The sequence below is a fragment of the Lepus europaeus genome, chromosome 20, assembly GCF_033115175.1.
Source record: "Lepus europaeus isolate LE1 chromosome 20, mLepTim1.pri, whole genome shotgun sequence".
Lineage (NCBI taxonomy): Eukaryota > Metazoa > Chordata > Mammalia > Lagomorpha > Leporidae > Lepus > Lepus europaeus.
This window is the reverse complement of record NC_084846.1, coordinates 55,300,224-55,317,546: the sequence shown is the minus strand read 5'-3', so window position 1 is coordinate 55,317,546 and position 17,323 is coordinate 55,300,224. Positions and strand designations below refer to the sequence as shown.

Below are 17,323 nucleotides of genomic sequence, written 5' to 3'. Positions count from 1 at the left end.
TTAACTAAGAATTTAACTTATACTTCTTGAGTGGTTTCAAGCTATTAATTTTCTTTGTACTTCTTCTCTGTCACTGTCTTTGAAATCCTATAAAATTTTTTATGGCTGATGGAGGGAAATGTTGCGGAAATTAACCTGTAGGCTACCTTTTCCAACCCTGGTAGGGTTTTATTTTAGTTATGTTTTTAAATTGTTAACCAGATTGAATATGCCCTATTTACCATTAATTAGAATTACAGGAATCTGATTGTGTCAATCAGGCTTTCCAATGGCAAGTAACAGAAACATTTTGAAATAGTGCAAACAGAAGAGAGGAATTTAATGTTAGTATACATGTTTGTACAAAAATACAGATAAAACCAGGACTCTGAAAGGGACTGGAGCTGAAAACATTCCAGAATCCAACATGTGCTGTCTCTCAGGTCCCACTTCTTTCTGTGTGTCTGCCCCAGTCTTGTTCTCTAAGGAGACCTGCTTCCTCTGTCTTCATGGGAAAGACCGTTTTACTGGCTCAGCATGGGATATTTAGCCTTCAGCATGGTTGCTGGGTCTGAAGCCTGTGAAATGAGCACAGACCCTAGAGAGGCCTTGTGAAAGGGGTCTGTTCTCTAATGTAGTCCCTTTAGAATTTAGTATTTTGGGATTTCATTCTGTTTTCTAGTTACAGGCCAGTGAAACTCTGAGAAATAGCACTCACAGTAGCACGGCTGCAGATCTATTACAAGCCAAACAACAGATCCTCACTCATCAACAGCAGCTGGAAGAACAAGATCACCTATTAGAAGATTATCAGAAAAAGAAAGAAGACTTCAAAATGCAGATTAGTTTCTTGCAAGAGAAAATTAAAGTGTATGAAATGGTATGTTTATTTTAAGGAAGTTAATCACCTTGTAATAGTTTCACAATTTAAAATTTTTTGTGCAAATGTTTATCTGTTACACGAGTGAATCACAAAATTTCCTAATTAAAACACACTTTTTAGGTACATAAAATCATTTATTTCAGAAGCAATTGGGAGTTTTAAGGTAGTACTCTTTCCTGAATCTGTTAAAAATGATCATTCTATGGTAAACTGAATTTTTGGAAGAATCTATAACTGGAATTCCTAACCTATGAATCTAAGATGTTTCTGTTTATGTGGCCATTGTTAGAAAAATCTGAAAATAGTTTCACAACTAGGTGTAATTTTATGGATTGTAGTTAGAAAAAAGATGTGGATTCTCTTTATTCATACAAATTAATGTTGCTAGGAACACTTATTTAGCAAATAAGTGCTCCAAATGTGGGAGGAATTAATGCATGAATGAATAAAAAGTATTTGTATTTGTCATATACATTATCTTAAAGAGAAATCAGCACTCAGAAGTGATTTGCCTGAGGCCACCCCACTAACAGGTGCCATAGTTGAAATTCAAACCCCGTCCAGTTGTCCAGAGCTGGAGTGTTGCAACACTGCACTGCACTGCCTACCACCGTCTCCATCCTCTGGTTCTTTCTGTATGAAAGCTGAAATGAGGCAGTGGGTCACCTTGTTGGAACTTAACTTGAAACATGTGTGTCCAATGACTCACATTTTTGCTACTTTGCATGTCTGCAGATAACTGAAAAAGCACCACCAGTGTATTAATTTTGGGGTTACACATCAATTCTGGCAAATTTGTAAATGATGGTATCTGAATGATGAGGATGGATTGTACATATGTCATAGTACTTTTTGTATACTTAGGAGATTCTTTTACAGTAGAGTGAGAAATTATTAAGACAAAAAAGAATATTGTTTAGATAATGGAAATATTAGCATTAAGTTCTTACTCCATAGCAGGCATAATCATAATCAAAGCATCTTGCACATAGTAATCATGGATTTCATAACAAGGAAAAAGGCATGCTTTACCATCAAAATTATTTAAACATTATTACATAGACATTTACAGAGCATCTGTTTCATAGCAGTCTCTTGCAGGAGATACAGTGATGTTTAAAATGTCCTGGCACTCATTGGAGCTTGTGGTTTAGTGGGGAATACAGTATATGCCCAAGATATCAAAAAACGGGGCTGGTGCCATGGCTCATTTGGCTAATCCTCCGCCTGTGGCACCGGCACCCCGGGTCCTAGTCCCAGTTGGGGTGCCAGGTACTAGTCCCGATTGCTCCTCTTCCAGTCCAGCTCTCTGCTGTGGCCTGGGAGGGCAGCAGAGGATGGCCCAAGTGCTTGGGTCCCTACACCCTCATGGGAGACTGGGAGGAAGCACCCGGCTCCTGGTGCCGGTCATCGCAGCCGTTAGGGGTGTGAACCAACTCAAGGAAGACCTTTCTCTCTGACTCTCTGACTCTCTCTTGCTGTCTATAACTCTACCTGTCAAAAAAAAAAAAAAAAATCACAAAACAAGGATAAGTATAGGTAAAACATTTTGAAAATTCCGAGTGGCTCTGGCTTTGTGAGGGAAGAGATTCAGGGCAGGTTTTGGGAGAGATGTTATTTGAGGTGGGTCTGAAAGTGGAACGGTCCCTTTTTTAATTTATTTTTTTAAAGATTTATTTATTTATTTGAAAGTCAGAGAGTTACACAGAAAGAGGAGAGGCAGAGAGAGAGAAGTCTTCCAACCACTGGTTCACTCCTCAGATGGCCGCAACAACCAGAGCTGCACAGATCCAAAGCCAGGAACCAGGAGCTTCTTCTGGGTCTCCCACGTGGGTGCAGGGGCCCAAGTCCTTGGGCCATCTTCTGCTTTCCCAGGCCACAGCAGAGAGCTGGATTGGAAGTGGAGCAACCAGGACTCCAACTGGCGCCCATATGGGATGCTGGCACTGTAGGTGGTGGCTTTACCTGCTACGTCACAGCACCAGCTCCACAGTCCCTTTTTAATTGTGATGTATTTCCTTAGCACTTGTCATGTTAAAGTGAATAAATTATTTATGAATCTCTATAAGATACGAAATGGGGAGGACATTTTTAGGCAGAAGATGGAACGGGTGTAAAGACCCAGGCCAAAACATGTTGAGAATATACAGGGAGTGAAAAAGGGTTTAATTTGTCCGGAAAACAATAATCTTTGAAAGCGAGTCTCGGGGCCGGTGCTGTGGCACAGCGGGTTAAAGCCCTGGCCTGAAGCGCCGGTATCCCATATGGGCACTGGTTTCAGTCCTGGCTGCTCGTCTTCCGATCCAACGCTCTGCTATGGCCTGGGAAAGCAGTGGAAGATGGCCCAAATCCTTGGGCCCCTGCACCCGCGTGGGAGACCCAGAAGAAGTTCCTGATTCCTGGCTTCGGATCTGCGCAGCTCCGGCCATTGAGGCCATCTGAGGAGTGAACCATTGGATGGAAGACCTATCTCTCTGTCTCTACCTCTCTCTGTAACTCTTTCAAATAAATAAAATAAAAAAAAAAAAAAAAAAAGTGTTTCAGGAGGAAAGAGTGGAAAGACATTCCAGGTCTAGCTTAGGAGAGCCTGGAAATTGGACTTTAATGGCATATATTACATTCAGCAAGTAGTATAATTTTAGATTATTTAAAATTAAAATAATCATTTTGAGTGAGGGAATGACATTTTATTTGACTATTAACAAGAATACTTTTATTGCATATATTTTTATTTTATTATTTTTTTAAAATTTATTTGTTTGAGAGGTAGAGTTACAGAGAGAGAGGGGGGAGATGGAGAAAAAGGTCTTCTATCCACTGGTTCACTCCTCAAATGGCCACTATGGCCAGAGGTGGGCCGTTCCAAAGCCAGGAGCCTGGAGCTTCTTCCACGTCTCACACATGGGTGCAGGGGCCCAAGCACGTGGGCCATCTTCTGTTGCTTTTCCAGGCCATTAACAGAGATTGGAAAAAGAGCAGCCGAGTTAGGAGCCCAGCACCCATATGGGATGCTGGTGCCACAGGCAAAGGCTTAGCCCACAATGCCACAGTACCTTCTCCTATTGCATGTATTTTTTAAATTCTCCATTAAAAAAAATTTAATCCCCCTGAGTAGTAGTTATATCAGAACAGTTGAGAAATTAAGGCATTAGGATCAGAGTTAATACTGTATTGGTCCTATAGACAACTATATTGATGGGCAGAGGCTTGTTCTCATTGTCCTAATTCTTCAAACCTCCCAGGGTATGGAATCACAAACAGAAAGTATATTATTCTGCACTATCACGTGTATTTCAAAAAAATTGAAGGGATTGTGTCTTCAACCCCAGGCAGTCTTTTTTTTGCAATACACAGTAAGTGGTTTAAAACTATATATTTGGAGGTGAGCAGTACTAAGGAAAATAAACCATGAATTTGTGCTGTTTAGTAATTGAATGAAGAATTATTATTGGTTATTTATAATTACATCAGGTGTTAGACAATTTTGAATTAAATCATGCTATTTTATGAGCCCCTCCCCCTGAAAATCAGGAGATAGAAAAATTATACCTTTTTATGATGTTAGCATTTTTCAAAACATTATTTAACAATTTACCCGAAATTAACCTTCATGAACTGACTTTACTTTCTTCCATGTCCCTGCATGCCTTATAGACTTTTTTCTGTTATATAAATCTATTTGTATGTAGCACAACAAAAATTAAATATCTTAATAACGTTTATTTTATTTTAGCCTCAGGCATATTCTGTGAAATAAAGGAATAATAATATCTTTATTATACAGATAAAAACGCTGGGATTAAAAGATATTAAAATGATTTACTATTGTCATATTGTAGTTCAGAAATTAAAGAAGAGTTGTTAACTGGCAGTAACATATGGTGTCCTTAGATGGGATGTGTGACACTGTGTCAAAAGCTGATAGAATTTTCCTCAAGAGGTTGCCTCATTGTCTTCTTTAATTTTTGTAACATAAAACCTCATAAATCTGATTTTTTTTCTGTCAACTGTGACTTGAGCTGTCATAGGTGAGCTCAGATATTTCAAATTCAAGAGACTGATGTGTAGAGTCTGAATATAAGGTTATTAATTTACAATAAGAAATAATTATCACAATCATTGGGTTTTATTTTCTTTCCATGGACAAATTAATTTAAAAAGCCAAATGGCAATTAGAACGTTGTTTCACAAGCCTGTGGTCAAGGGACATTAGAAGAATCAGATGTTCAGTGGCATTAGGATGAGAAGACCTAAAGTGTTCACCTCACAGGAGGAATGGTCGCAATTGTAGACTGGACTTCTTAAATGCTGTTTGCTGCAACCTCCAGCATTACTTTTTACATTAGTTGTGGTTTTTCTAGAGGGAGCAGAATTCTCAAAGGCTGATGGCACCTTTTCTGTTCTTCCTTGGACTGTACTGGAATAGACACTACCACCATTTCCCTCTAGAGCTTTCCTTTGTCTAGACATTGACATTCTGTCTTTAGGTAGATTAATACATTCATTCAAGGTACCTCTGAGTCCCATTTGCCCAGGACTCTGGTCTCCTTAAGATAATTTTATTTACCTACTTACATTCTTGATCCATTTTGTGGACTTTCTTTCTTTATCCTTTACAGTACTTAGCTACTTTCAGAGGGGATTAAATACCTGAGCCAGCACTTTGACCCCAGGGCTTCTACTTGTTATGCTGAAATAATTGTGCTAAGAGCTATGCTTTGGCCTTAGCTACAGTTCCAAAATAGAGTTGTGAGTAGAAACTGGGGAAACATCAGTACTGCTTCCAGATTTCTATTTGAACCAAAAATCTAGGGCCATGTTGCTAGGTAATAAAGTGGCTTGGATATTACTTGAGATTTTGCCACTTAAACATTGCATAGCGCTGAGTTTCTTCAAGAGCCCAGTGCTGTTTTTCTGTTTTCATAGGACTTGCCTGTAAGCACCAATTTACTGGAGTATACGAAAGGAACCTTGATTTATTTTTATTTTGAAAATTTCTAGATCGTATATAGTACTCTTAACTAGCTGTAGAAAATCCTAAATATTTAAAAGGTTGATCCATTAATAAGAAAAAAGAGAATGTAATGGTTTAGAGATATTTTCATCAGACTAGATTTTTAAATTAAAAATTTTAGTCATAACAATATAAGAGAAATTTCCTCCCAAGAAGACCAAAACTGCTGTGATGTTTACTCTGAAATAGTGTTGTATACCAAAGTCCCAGGCCTCATTGTCAGGGGAAAAATTGAGGGGCAGACCCAACAGTTACGTTTTGTAAGACTTCATAAAAACCTTTTAAAAAAAAGACTGTCATCAGTTTCTTGGTAGCAAGGTAAGTGATATAAATTGTCAGAGCCAAAAATACATTTCTTATATTTTCATTTTTTCCTTTTTAAAGGAGCAAGATAAAAAAGTAGAAAATTCAAATAAAGAAGAAATACAAGAAAAGGAGGCAATCATTGAAGAATTAAATACAAAAATAGTAGAAGAAGAAAAAAAAACTCTTGAGCTAATGGATAAAGTAACAGTTTCTGATAAATTATTAGGAGACTTACAAGAACAGATTACACAAAAGAACCAAGAGATTAAAAATATGAAATTAGAGCTGACCAGTTCTAAGCAAAAAGAAAGACAGTGTTCTGAGGAAATAAAACAGTTGATGGGGACAGTTGAAGAACTTCAGAAGAGAAATCACAAAGATAATCAATTCGAAGTTGATATAGTACAAAGAATGGAACAAGATACACAAAGAAAGTTGGAACAACTTCGGGCAGAGTTGGATGAGATGTATGGGCAGCAGATAGTGCATATGAAACAAGAATTAATAAAACAACACATGTCACAAATAGAAGAACTTAAAACACGACATAAAGGAGAAGTGGAGAGTGCTTTGAAATCATATCCACATACTACGGTTAATGAAGATCAAGTAAAGTTAATGAATATGGCAATGAATGAATTAAACATAAAGCTGCAAGACACTAACTCTCAAAAGGAGAAACTCAAGGAGGAACTAGGAGTAATTTCAGGAGAGAAGTCTGCCCTACAGAGACAGCTTGAAGACCTTTTTGAAGAATTGAGCTTTTTAAGGGACCAGGTTCAGAGAGCTAGACAGACAATATCTGAACAAGAAAGTAAACTGAATGAAGCCTACAGGTCCCTTGGTACAGTGGAAGATTTGAAAGCTCAGATTGTTTCTGCATCTGAATCCAGGAAGGAACTAGAATTAAAACATGAGGCAGAAGTGACAAATTACAGGATCAAACTGGAGATGTTGGAAAAAGAGAAGAATGCTGTGCTAGACAGAATGGCTGAGTCACAAGAAGCCGAACTAGAGAGACTTAGAACACAACTTCTGTTTAGTCATGAAGAGGAACTTTGCAAGCTGAAGGAAGATTTAGAAATTGAACACCGCATAAACACTGAAAAGCTTAAGGAAAACTTGGGCATTCACTATAAACAGCAGATAGATGGCTTACAGAATGAAATGAGTCAAAAGATAGAGACCATGCAGTTTGAAAAAGATAACTTGATAACTAAGCAGAATCAGTTGATTTTGGAAATTTCAAAACTAAAAGATGTACAGCAGTCCCTTGTGAATTCAAAATCTGAAGAAATGACCCTTCAAATCAGTGAACTTCAAAAAGAAATTGAAATACTCAGACAAGAAGAAAAGGAAAAAGGTACACTTGAACAAGAAGTTCAAGAATTACAGCTTAAAACTGAATTACTGGAAAAACAAATGAAGGAAAAAGAGGATGACCTTCAAGAAAAGTGTGCACACTTAGAAGCAGAGAATAGCATTCTTAAAGATGAAAAAAAGACCCTGGAAGACATGTTGAAAATACGTACTTCTGTTAATGAAGGAGAAAGAGTGATTGTCGTGGATCCCGTTGAGTCCAAATCCAAAGACAGTAGCTGGCAAAACGAAATAGAAATACTTACAAAGCAAAATGAGGATCTCAAGCAAAAATGTATTCAGCTAAATGAAGAGATCGAAAGGCAAAGAAATACATTTTCATTTGCTGAAAAAAACTTTGAAGTTAACTATCAAGAATTACAAGAAGAGTATGCTTGCCTTCTCAAAGTAAAAGATGATTTGGAAGACAGTAAAAATAAGCAAGAATTAGAGTATAAGAGTAAGCTTAAAGCACTTAATGAAGAACTTCATTTGCAAAGAATAAATTTACCTACTGTGAAAATGAAAACCTCAGTTTCTGATGATGAGAAAACTTTGGTAACAGAGCCATTGGAAATTGGTGAGGTTGTTGAGAAAGATACAACAGAACTGATGGAAAAACTTGAGATAACCAAGCGAGAAAAATTAGAACTCTCAGAGAGACTGTCGGATCTTTCTGAACAATTAAAGCAGAAACATGCTGAGATTAGTTTTTTGAGTGAAGAAGTTCAATCTTTAAAGCAGGAGAAAGAGCAGTTTTTATTGAGGTGTAGAGAGCTTGAAATCATAATTAACCATAATAGGACAGAAAACACACATGTGGATGATGTTCCATTAAGTTCTTTAAAAGACGGAGTTGTGACTGTGACAAGCAGGGATTCTGGAGCATCGGTTTCTCAGATAAATCAATGTTCTGGTGAAGAATCAAAGCTAATGGTGGAAGACAAAATTCCTTTTGCAAATCTGACTCTTAGAAAAGAAAGCGAGCCAGAACGGTTGTTTTTGGATCACTTGCCATTGGTGACAAATGAACCATCATTTGGGGCAAGTGAATCAAGTGAAAGTGGTAAACTTCAGCAGGAACTCCGTGTACTTAAATCAGAACAGGTAAGTTTATTCATTTGTATATGATAAAGCACAGTGAAAATACATTTCATAGTACAAGTTTTCACCTTGATGAAACATTCATATTCATACAAGAGAAATTTAATTCTCAACTGGGCTTATTTAGTTCAGCTGTTTTTTCTTCTTTTTTATTTTAAAGATTTATTTATTTATTTGAAGGAGTTACACAGAGAGAGAAGGAGAGGCAGAGAGAGAGAGAGGTCTTCCAGCCCCCTGGTTCACTCCTCAGTTGGCCGCAACGGCCAGAGCTGTGCTGATCCAAAGCCAGGAGCCAGGAGCTTCCTCCGGGTCTCCCACGTGGGCGCAGGGGCGCAATGACTTGGGCCATCATCTTTTGCTTTCCCAGGCCACAGCAGAGAGCTGGATCAGAAGTGGAGCAACCAGGACTCCAACTGGCGCCCATATGGGATGCCGGCTCTGTAGGCAGCACCTTTACCCGCTACGCCACAGTGCCGGCCCCAGCTGTTTTTTCTTAAGCATTGTTGCCTTTTCATTTAATCCACGTTATGTATTGTGCTCAGAATATAAAACATACTGATGGTTTTACATTTTCTTTGGAAATAAAAATGTTTAAATGACTGTTGAGAATCCCAGCTATAGAAAAGTTATTAATATAATCTCAAAGATTGGTTTTAGAGTTTTTATTTCATACTGGTGTTTTCAAGGTTCCCCAAACTGCAAATGAAGTCCTAGGCTTTTTAAGTACTGTTTATAATTTGTCAATAGTTACAAAATTGTATTTACCTAGAGAGGAAAAAAAAAAAACTGAGTTTTCCCTGTTATATATTAATGTTAGCCGTCGCATAACACACCGAACACCGGAGTAAGGGAAAGGGTTTATTGGGGAACACCCAACAGACTGGAGTGAAGGGGCGGCGAAGGAAAAAGAGAGAAGGAGACTGTAAGAGAGAGAGAGATGAGAGGAGGAGAGGAGCCGAGAGAGAGCGCAGGAGAGAAGGGCCAAGAGAGCATGTGTTCAGGAACAGGCCCTTTTAAAACTTTGCCCAAGGGCGGGCAGGGAAGCAGGAGCAGCGAATCCCATTAGGATGGGGGTGCAGCTTGACCACAGAGGTTGGGCCATGTGGCCACCTGGCTAAAACTGCGCTAGTTTCCTAACACTCCCAGAATCTTGTGATACTTAAAGGAGAAAAAACAGTATTAACTCTGAATATATCTAAAGAATTTAAAAATGTGTACAGTGAATAATATTAGATCACTCCTGATCATTTATATTTGCCAGTACTGTTATTAAAAAATACTGAGAAAGCTGAGTAGCTTCAGTAAAATGATGCTGACTGAGATTTTGTGTATTTCTTCACTTATGTAACAAATATTTACTGGGTCTCCTGCAGGGTATGTGAGTATGTTGGATTCTGGGACTCAAGGAACATATGTCTTTAATGCAGTGAGCAAGGAAACAAGTAGGGTGATTAGAAACTGGTAAATGCGATGAAAAGGACAATGTGGAGGTGATGGTGGTGTCCCATTTCAACACAGTGATCGGGAAGGGTCCCTTGGAGGAATTGACACTGGAGCTGAGATCTGAATGAGAAGAAGAGTGTGCCTTGTGGGAATTAGCCGTGGGTGACTGTGGAACAGGATGAGGAGCTGTGTAATGAGTTAGAAGAGGAAAGTGGAAGCAGGATTTGAAAAATAAAGAGACTGAACATTAGAGGGCCTCACAGGCTTGGAGGAGTTTAGATTTCATTCTAAGTGTGGTGGGAAACCATTGGAAAGGTTCTCTCTTTATTTCCAATGACTTATATTCACATTTATCTCAGGTCAAATACAGATTTTACTTTTTAAGTCATCAGAATAGAATGAAAAGTTCAGATTGCTTGACTCTTAATGCTCTTTAGATATCTGGCATTGTTTTCAAAACCATAATGTGTGGTTTTTACTTCTAAAAACGTCAGACATCATTAAAATCTTTTAGAATAGCATTATTAGGAGAGGACCTGAAATTCAGCTGTGTTTACAGTTCATCTTGAAAAATAATTGCACAAGAAGAACCAGGAAAGGCAGAATACATACCACATGGTGCTTAGAAGGCAATTTTCAGCCTTAAACATACCCATTTTATAAACAAGAAATAGTGAAAAGCAGGTGAATTATTCGTTTGAAAAGCTGAATAGTACCTCAGCTGTAGAAATGGTCCAGTTTTCTTAGTAGCAATTTTAAAGGAATACTTTAAAGGAATCCACACACCCTGTCCTTTGTCCTTGAAAGAGAAGCAAGTCTGTACAGCCCTCCCTGCCCTCTTGTCCTTGCTAGGTGGGAAGGGGAGTGCTGGGTGTGCTTGTAGGGAAACGCACAGAAAAAACCTAGCAATGACTCAACACTCCATTCACACCTGTGAGCAGCCCAAGTGTGCTTGGGATATCGTGAAGGCCACAAAAATGCTTCTGTTCTGGTTACTAAGCTTAGTTTGTGAAACAAGCTGCTTCTCACCAAAACCAAAATGAATGCAACCACTCAGGTTTTTTTAAACTGAAAGGAAAAAAGTCGAATGATTTTGAAGTGCAATTCCATATTATTATTTTTTTTAATTTATTTATTTATTTTTTTATTTTTGACAGGCAGAGTGGGCAGTGAGAGAGAGACAGAGAGAAAGGTCTTCCTTTTGCCATTGGTTCACCCTCCAATGGCCGCCGCGGTAGCACGCTGCGGCCGGCGCACCGCGCTGTTCCGGTGGCAGGAGCCAGGTGCTTATCCTGGTCTCCCATGGGGTGCAGGGCCCAAGCACTTGGGCCATCCTCCACTGCGCTCCCTGGCCACAGCAGGGAGCTGGCCTGGAAGAGGGGCAACCGGGACAGGATCGGTGCCCCGACCGGGACTAGAACCCTGTGTGCCGGCGCCGCAAGGCGGAGGATTAGCCTGTTGAGCCATGGCGCCGGCCCAATTCCATATTATTTTAATACATTTAGGAAATTTGAGCAGAAGGAGAAAAATAAAAACATTATAGAAGTCTTGTCAGCATTGGTTGGATATCGAGAAAGGCCATGGATTGAAGTGTGTGTGCTTGAAACTGAAGGTAATTATTGGAATTGAAAGATTGTGGAGCTGAGAAGCAACAAGAACTGCTCCAGTATCAGTTTTTTAAGAGCAGGGTCCAGCCTGCTGGAACCTTAGTGCCCGGAATGATGTCTGACACAATGTAGGCAGTTAATAAACTTTTGTGAATGGATCAGTGAGTTAGTGAATAGGCAGGAAAATAAAGTCCCCTTACCAAGAATCAGTGGTGAAATAGCATAGGCCTTCATGTTAGCATTAGGAAGAAATCAGAATACCTGTTGTCACTTGCTATTCAGCATTATTCTGTAGGTCATAATCATTGCAGAGACAAAAATATGTGTGGTGTAAATTCAAGGATAGTTGTCATAATTCACAGCTATATTAATATAAAAGCAAGGAACAGAAAATCCTTAATGTCAAATAAATTTTAATAAATTTAGCCAAAAATGTGTCAGACTAATACAGACAATAGTATAGTACTTTAATGAGAGATTTGAGATATGAATGAATGAAAAATCTCATTTCTGAGTGGAAAAGTTTTACCATTATGAAGTACCAGGTTTTCTGTAGAGTAGACCGCAAACCTTACATAGTTCCAGTCCAACTCACAGTGGAAAGTTACTGAAATTCAGCTGTGTTTACAGTTCATCTTGAAAAACAAATGCACAAGAAGAACCAGGAAAGGCAGAATACATACCACGTGGTGCTGAGAAGGCAATTTTCAGCCTTAAACATACCCATTTTATAAACAAGAAATAGTGAAAAGCAGGTGAATTATTCATTTGAAAAGCTGAATAGTATCAGTATATAAACTCAAAGTAGAAGGAAGTAAAAAGTTAACAGCAGAAATAAGCAAAACCAAAAAAGGGAGAATTTTCAATAATTTTGAAAATTTATTTGAAAAAGTTAATGATAGGTTTATTATGTAGGTCTCTGAGAATATGAACAAGGATTGGGGGGAGACATATAAATGAAGTGAATAATGAAAATAAGGAAGTACAAGTACCATTTCTAGCATTCATAAATGAACCATAAACTCTACCAATAAATATGAAAATGTAGGTAAAGTAGATGATTTTCTGGAAGAATATGTTACCACAATTTAATAGAAATGCAAAATCTGAATAAACTATAGTAGATATTAAAGAATTTGAAATAGTGCTCATTTTCCATTTTACCTGTCTTCCAACCAAAAATACTCAACTGAGACCATTTCAGAAGTGGATATTACCAGTCTCAGAGAAAAATACATAATTGCTTACTAAAATGGGATTAAAGAGAGTGGGAGGAGGAAGGAAGGAAAGTAGAAAGATGGAAGGAAAGAAAGCCACCAGGTTTATTTTATGAGGCTGGTATAATATTGATAGGTAAACCTAATAAGGACAGTTCAAGAAAATAACAGACTAATTTCACTTACAAGAGTGGTTGTAAAATCCTGAACAAAATATTAGAAAATTATCCCGAGAGTAGAAGTATAGTTCAACATCTGAAAAAACAATTAACTTAATTTCCACGTTGTTACATCACAGGAGAGAACTCTTATGATCATTTTAGTACATGCTAGAAAAGAATCTATAAAAAATGTAACAACTTGTTTATAATAAAATTAGGAAGTGAAACCAGCAATAGAAGGGAAATTTCATCAAAACGTATAACAGATAATATTTCTAATGGTGAAATTTAGAAGCATTCCTGTTTAAATATTTAAAGGATATATACTCACTGTCAAGTTTACTATTTCAACATTCTTTCATAGTTCTTCGTAAATGCATTTTGGCAGGAGTAGAAATGAGATCAAGGATATGAACAGAAGAAACAAAACTTGACACCTACATAAGATAGTTTGAACTTTTGTTAAAATTATCTTAAAAAGAACATAAACATCTGACAGTGTGGTAATATGTATCTTATTAAGTAGTTGAAAGATACAAAGTGTCAGTTATCACCAAATTATTCTCTACTTTCACTGTAATTTGATCAAAACTGAAAAAGTTTTTATGATCTTGAATAAAAGGCTATGTCTAAAATTGATGTAGAAAAGTATATATTCAGGGAGAACCAAGATAATGCTAGAAAAAAAATTTTAATAGCAAAGCTTATAAAATCGTATTGGACAGTGTGATTTGATGCTGGGGTAGACAGATAGATCAGTGGAATATAATGGAAAGCCCAGAAATAGAACTAGATCCTTGTGGTTTTGGTGTGTGGTGTGGAGGCACTTCACTGCAACATTTAATAATGCTTGAGGAACCTCTGCTACATTCCAAGGTACTGTTCTAGGCACTGGTGATAGAACAGTGAATAAAAATAGGCAATAAAGAAAAAGCTTGTATTTTACAGGGATTAGAGGAAAATGAAATATGATAGGCAAGCAGATATATAATGTAACAGGTGGTAATAAGTGCTGTGGAGAAAATTAAAAATGAAAGGATGATAGGGGAATAATGAAAGATAAAAATGTTGGCTTCTGTTAATGTAAATTATGTTTACTACTCTTTGCATTACACTTAAAGTATTTTAAAATGAAAGTCAAAAGTGACTCATACTAGTTAAACCAAATGTCAGAATTTGCTGTATAATTGAGGTAATGCAAACATTGTGCTACTTTCCTTGAAAAAGACAAGTAGATCAATGCAACAGAGCGAAGAGTGGGGAAAAAAATAGACTTTAGTTTATATGAATTTTTAAATTATAATGTGTTTTGTCCCTTGTAGTTAGTATATGCAAAGAAATGCAAGTTAAAGTATATGATTGTCATTTTAACCTTTTCTAATGTTTCTATGCATTCACTTTAAGAATGATTTAAGGCTACAGATGGAAGCCCAACGCATATGCCTCTCCCTGGTTTATTCAACTCATGTGGATCAGGTTCGTGAATACATGGAAAATGAAAAAGATGAAGCTCTTTGCAGGCTTAAAGAGGAGCTTATTTCTGCTCAAGAGGAAAAGATCAAGGAACTTCAGAAAATACACCAGTTAGAGCTACAAAATACAAAAACAAAAGAAGCAGGTAAGTTGTTTCTCAAAAGTGTCAAGAAGTAAATAAATTTTCACTGAGAGCCCACCGTTCCATAAGTCTGTGCTTGTCTTAGAATCCTTTGAGGAAGACGAGTGGGGTTTTCCAGTTCTCTGAGCATTAGTTCATACAGTCATTGGACATCTGTCTAAGTACTTGAGAAAACTAAAGTCATGGAATCATTTTCAACCAGAAGCCACAGTCTATTGGGAAAGCATATGTAAAATGACATTTCTGAAATAGAAGAATGAATACAAAGAATGGGAAAAAGAAAGTCTCATGTGTCCTGGGAGGGTGAGCAGCGTGAAGCAGAGGGCAGGAGTAGTGGGGTTGGAGTTTTAGGGGACGCTCTGAAGTCTTTAAGCTCTGGAGGTGTTAGAACGCATCTGTTGGAGAATTAAGAATTCAAATCATGAGAAATGGGGGAAGGGGCGGGGGAGCCAGAGCCAGAAAGATTAACAAGAGTTTGATTAGAAAATGCTTTATGCACTCTGAGGCATATTTATGCAACTGATGACAAAACTTACTGCAGGATTTTTTTATTTAAAATGTATTAATTTATTCAAAAGGCACAGAGAGTTAAAAAAAGATAAAGTAATCTCTCATACATTAGTTTACTCCCCAAATAATAGCAGTTGTCCTGTGCCAGTAGCCAAAGCCAGGAGCCCAGAACTGAATACAGGTCTCCCACATGTGTGGCTGGAACTCAGTTACTGGAGCCATCGTCTGCTGGCTACCAGGATGCACTTTGTAGGAAGCTGAAATTGGAAACAGAGCTGGGACTTTCAACCCAGGCACTCCAGTATGGGATTAGGGTTGAGGTGTGGGGCTCCTGAACACTAGGCCAGACGTCAACCACTGTTAACTTTTTTTTGTTTAAAGATTTATTTATTTGGGGCCAGCGCTGTGGTGCAGCAGGTTAAAACCCTGGCCTGAGGCGCCGGCATCACAATTGGGTGCCGGTTCTAGTCCCGGCTGCTCCTCTTCTGATCCAGCTGTCTGCTGTGGCCTGGGATAGCAATAGAGGATCGCCCAAGGCCTTGGGCCCCTGCACCCACGTGGGAGACCCAGAGGAAGCTCCTGGCTCCTGGCTTTGGATTGGCACAGCTCAGGCCATTGTGGCCAATTGGGGAGTGAACCAGCAGATGGAAGACCTCTCTCTCTGCCTTTCCTCTCCATAACTCTTTCAAATAAATCTTTTTTTTTTAAAGATTATATTATTTAAAGATTATATTATTTATTTGAAAGAGTCTCCCACATGGGTGCCGGGGCCTAAGGACTTGGGCCATCCTCTACTGCTATCCCAGGCCATAGCAGAGAGTTGGATCAGAAGAGGAGCAGCCAGGACTAGAACTGGCACCCATATGGGATGCCGGCACTGCAAGCAATGACTTTACCCACTACGCCACAATGCCGACCTCAACTGTTAACTTTTTGATAGTTAGTTAGTTACTCAGTTAACCAGGATTCCTGTGTTAGAGGTGATTCATAAGTTTTTCTAATGTAGTTGCTCTGTAGAATAGAATTTCAGGAGTGACTTTACATACAGGATACATTTTCACTTCAGGAGTAGTTGGGGCTTTAATTTAATAGCCTACGAAGTATGGTTGTCATGACTACTCATATAGTCCAGTGTTTTCCAGATTGCAAGGTAATGAGTCTGTTGATGGGTGATGAAGTCAGTTTAGTGTGAGTAGCATTATTTTAAAATGGTAGGGGAGAACAAAAAAGCATTAGAGTGCTTAACAAACGGAGTAAATACTGATTTCAGAAATGTTTGCTTCAGTGTCAAATGCATGTTATGAATGATAATGATGTAAGATATATTTTTTGTATTGGGTTGTAGTAAAAAAAGTTGGAAGTCCTTTGTGTTTACCATTTGTAGAATGAAATGGAAAATCTTACAAATTATCTGAGATGGTAACATTGAGCAGTTGGAAAATAATTTTGAAAAAAATAAAGCACTTAAAGCCAGTCTTACAACAGGGAAGCTTCCAGTTGCAACCCTGTGATAAATATATTACTTACTGAGTATGTCAATTAAATGTCTCAGTGCGGTATCTGTTCCACTAGGTGATGAAGCAAAGCCTTTACAGGTGCTCATTGGAAAACTTCAAAAGGCAGTATCTGAGGAATGTTCCTGTATTTCACAGGTAAGAGATTAGCCAAAAGTACTTTTAGATAAAAAGTGCTAAATCTTAGGTGGCTATTGATTTGGTAAGCAGAATCCTCCAGACTGGCTTTCCCAACTGCCTTGCTTCAGAACTGCAGTGAGTATTCCTGAGTTTTTAAGCTTAAAATGAACACTTAAAGTTTCTCTGGTAGTCAGTTTGCAACAAAGAAATACAAGTAAATCATCTCACCAGTAGAACAGACTAATCCCCGATAGCTGCTGTGGTTAGGCTGCTTACTCTTCCTGGGTCCTTGTTTGTTCATCTATAAATTGGTCAGTTATGGTTTCTTAAACTCTAATGTGATAAAATTCCATTTTAGGGGATATGCTGAAATTTAATAAACTCAATTGGAAGTATAGTTTAACTTTTAAGCAAATCTCAAGAAATAATGGCAATAAAAAGTTGCTGCCAGATTGGTTTTTATTTCTGGAAGTTGTTGATAGTTATTTAAT

At 38.0% G+C, this 17,323-nt stretch overlaps 1 protein-coding gene across 3 annotated transcripts in view; it reads left to right on the top strand.

Moving 5' to 3' along the window:
• AKAP9 (A-kinase anchoring protein 9) overlaps positions 1 to 17,323 on the top strand; it is a 160,181-nt gene that overhangs the window by 45,138 nt on the left and 97,720 nt on the right. For all 3 annotated transcript variants that reach the window (XM_062179110.1, XM_062179109.1, XM_062179111.1), the window contains 4 exons: positions 662 to 859; positions 6,261 to 8,648; positions 14,478 to 14,691; positions 16,771 to 16,850. In XM_062179110.1, the coding sequence (XP_062035094.1) occupies positions 662 to 859; positions 6,261 to 8,648; positions 14,478 to 14,691; positions 16,771 to 16,850 (2,880 nt within the window). The remainder of the gene's footprint in view (positions 1 to 661; positions 860 to 6,260; positions 8,649 to 14,477; positions 14,692 to 16,770; positions 16,851 to 17,323) is intronic.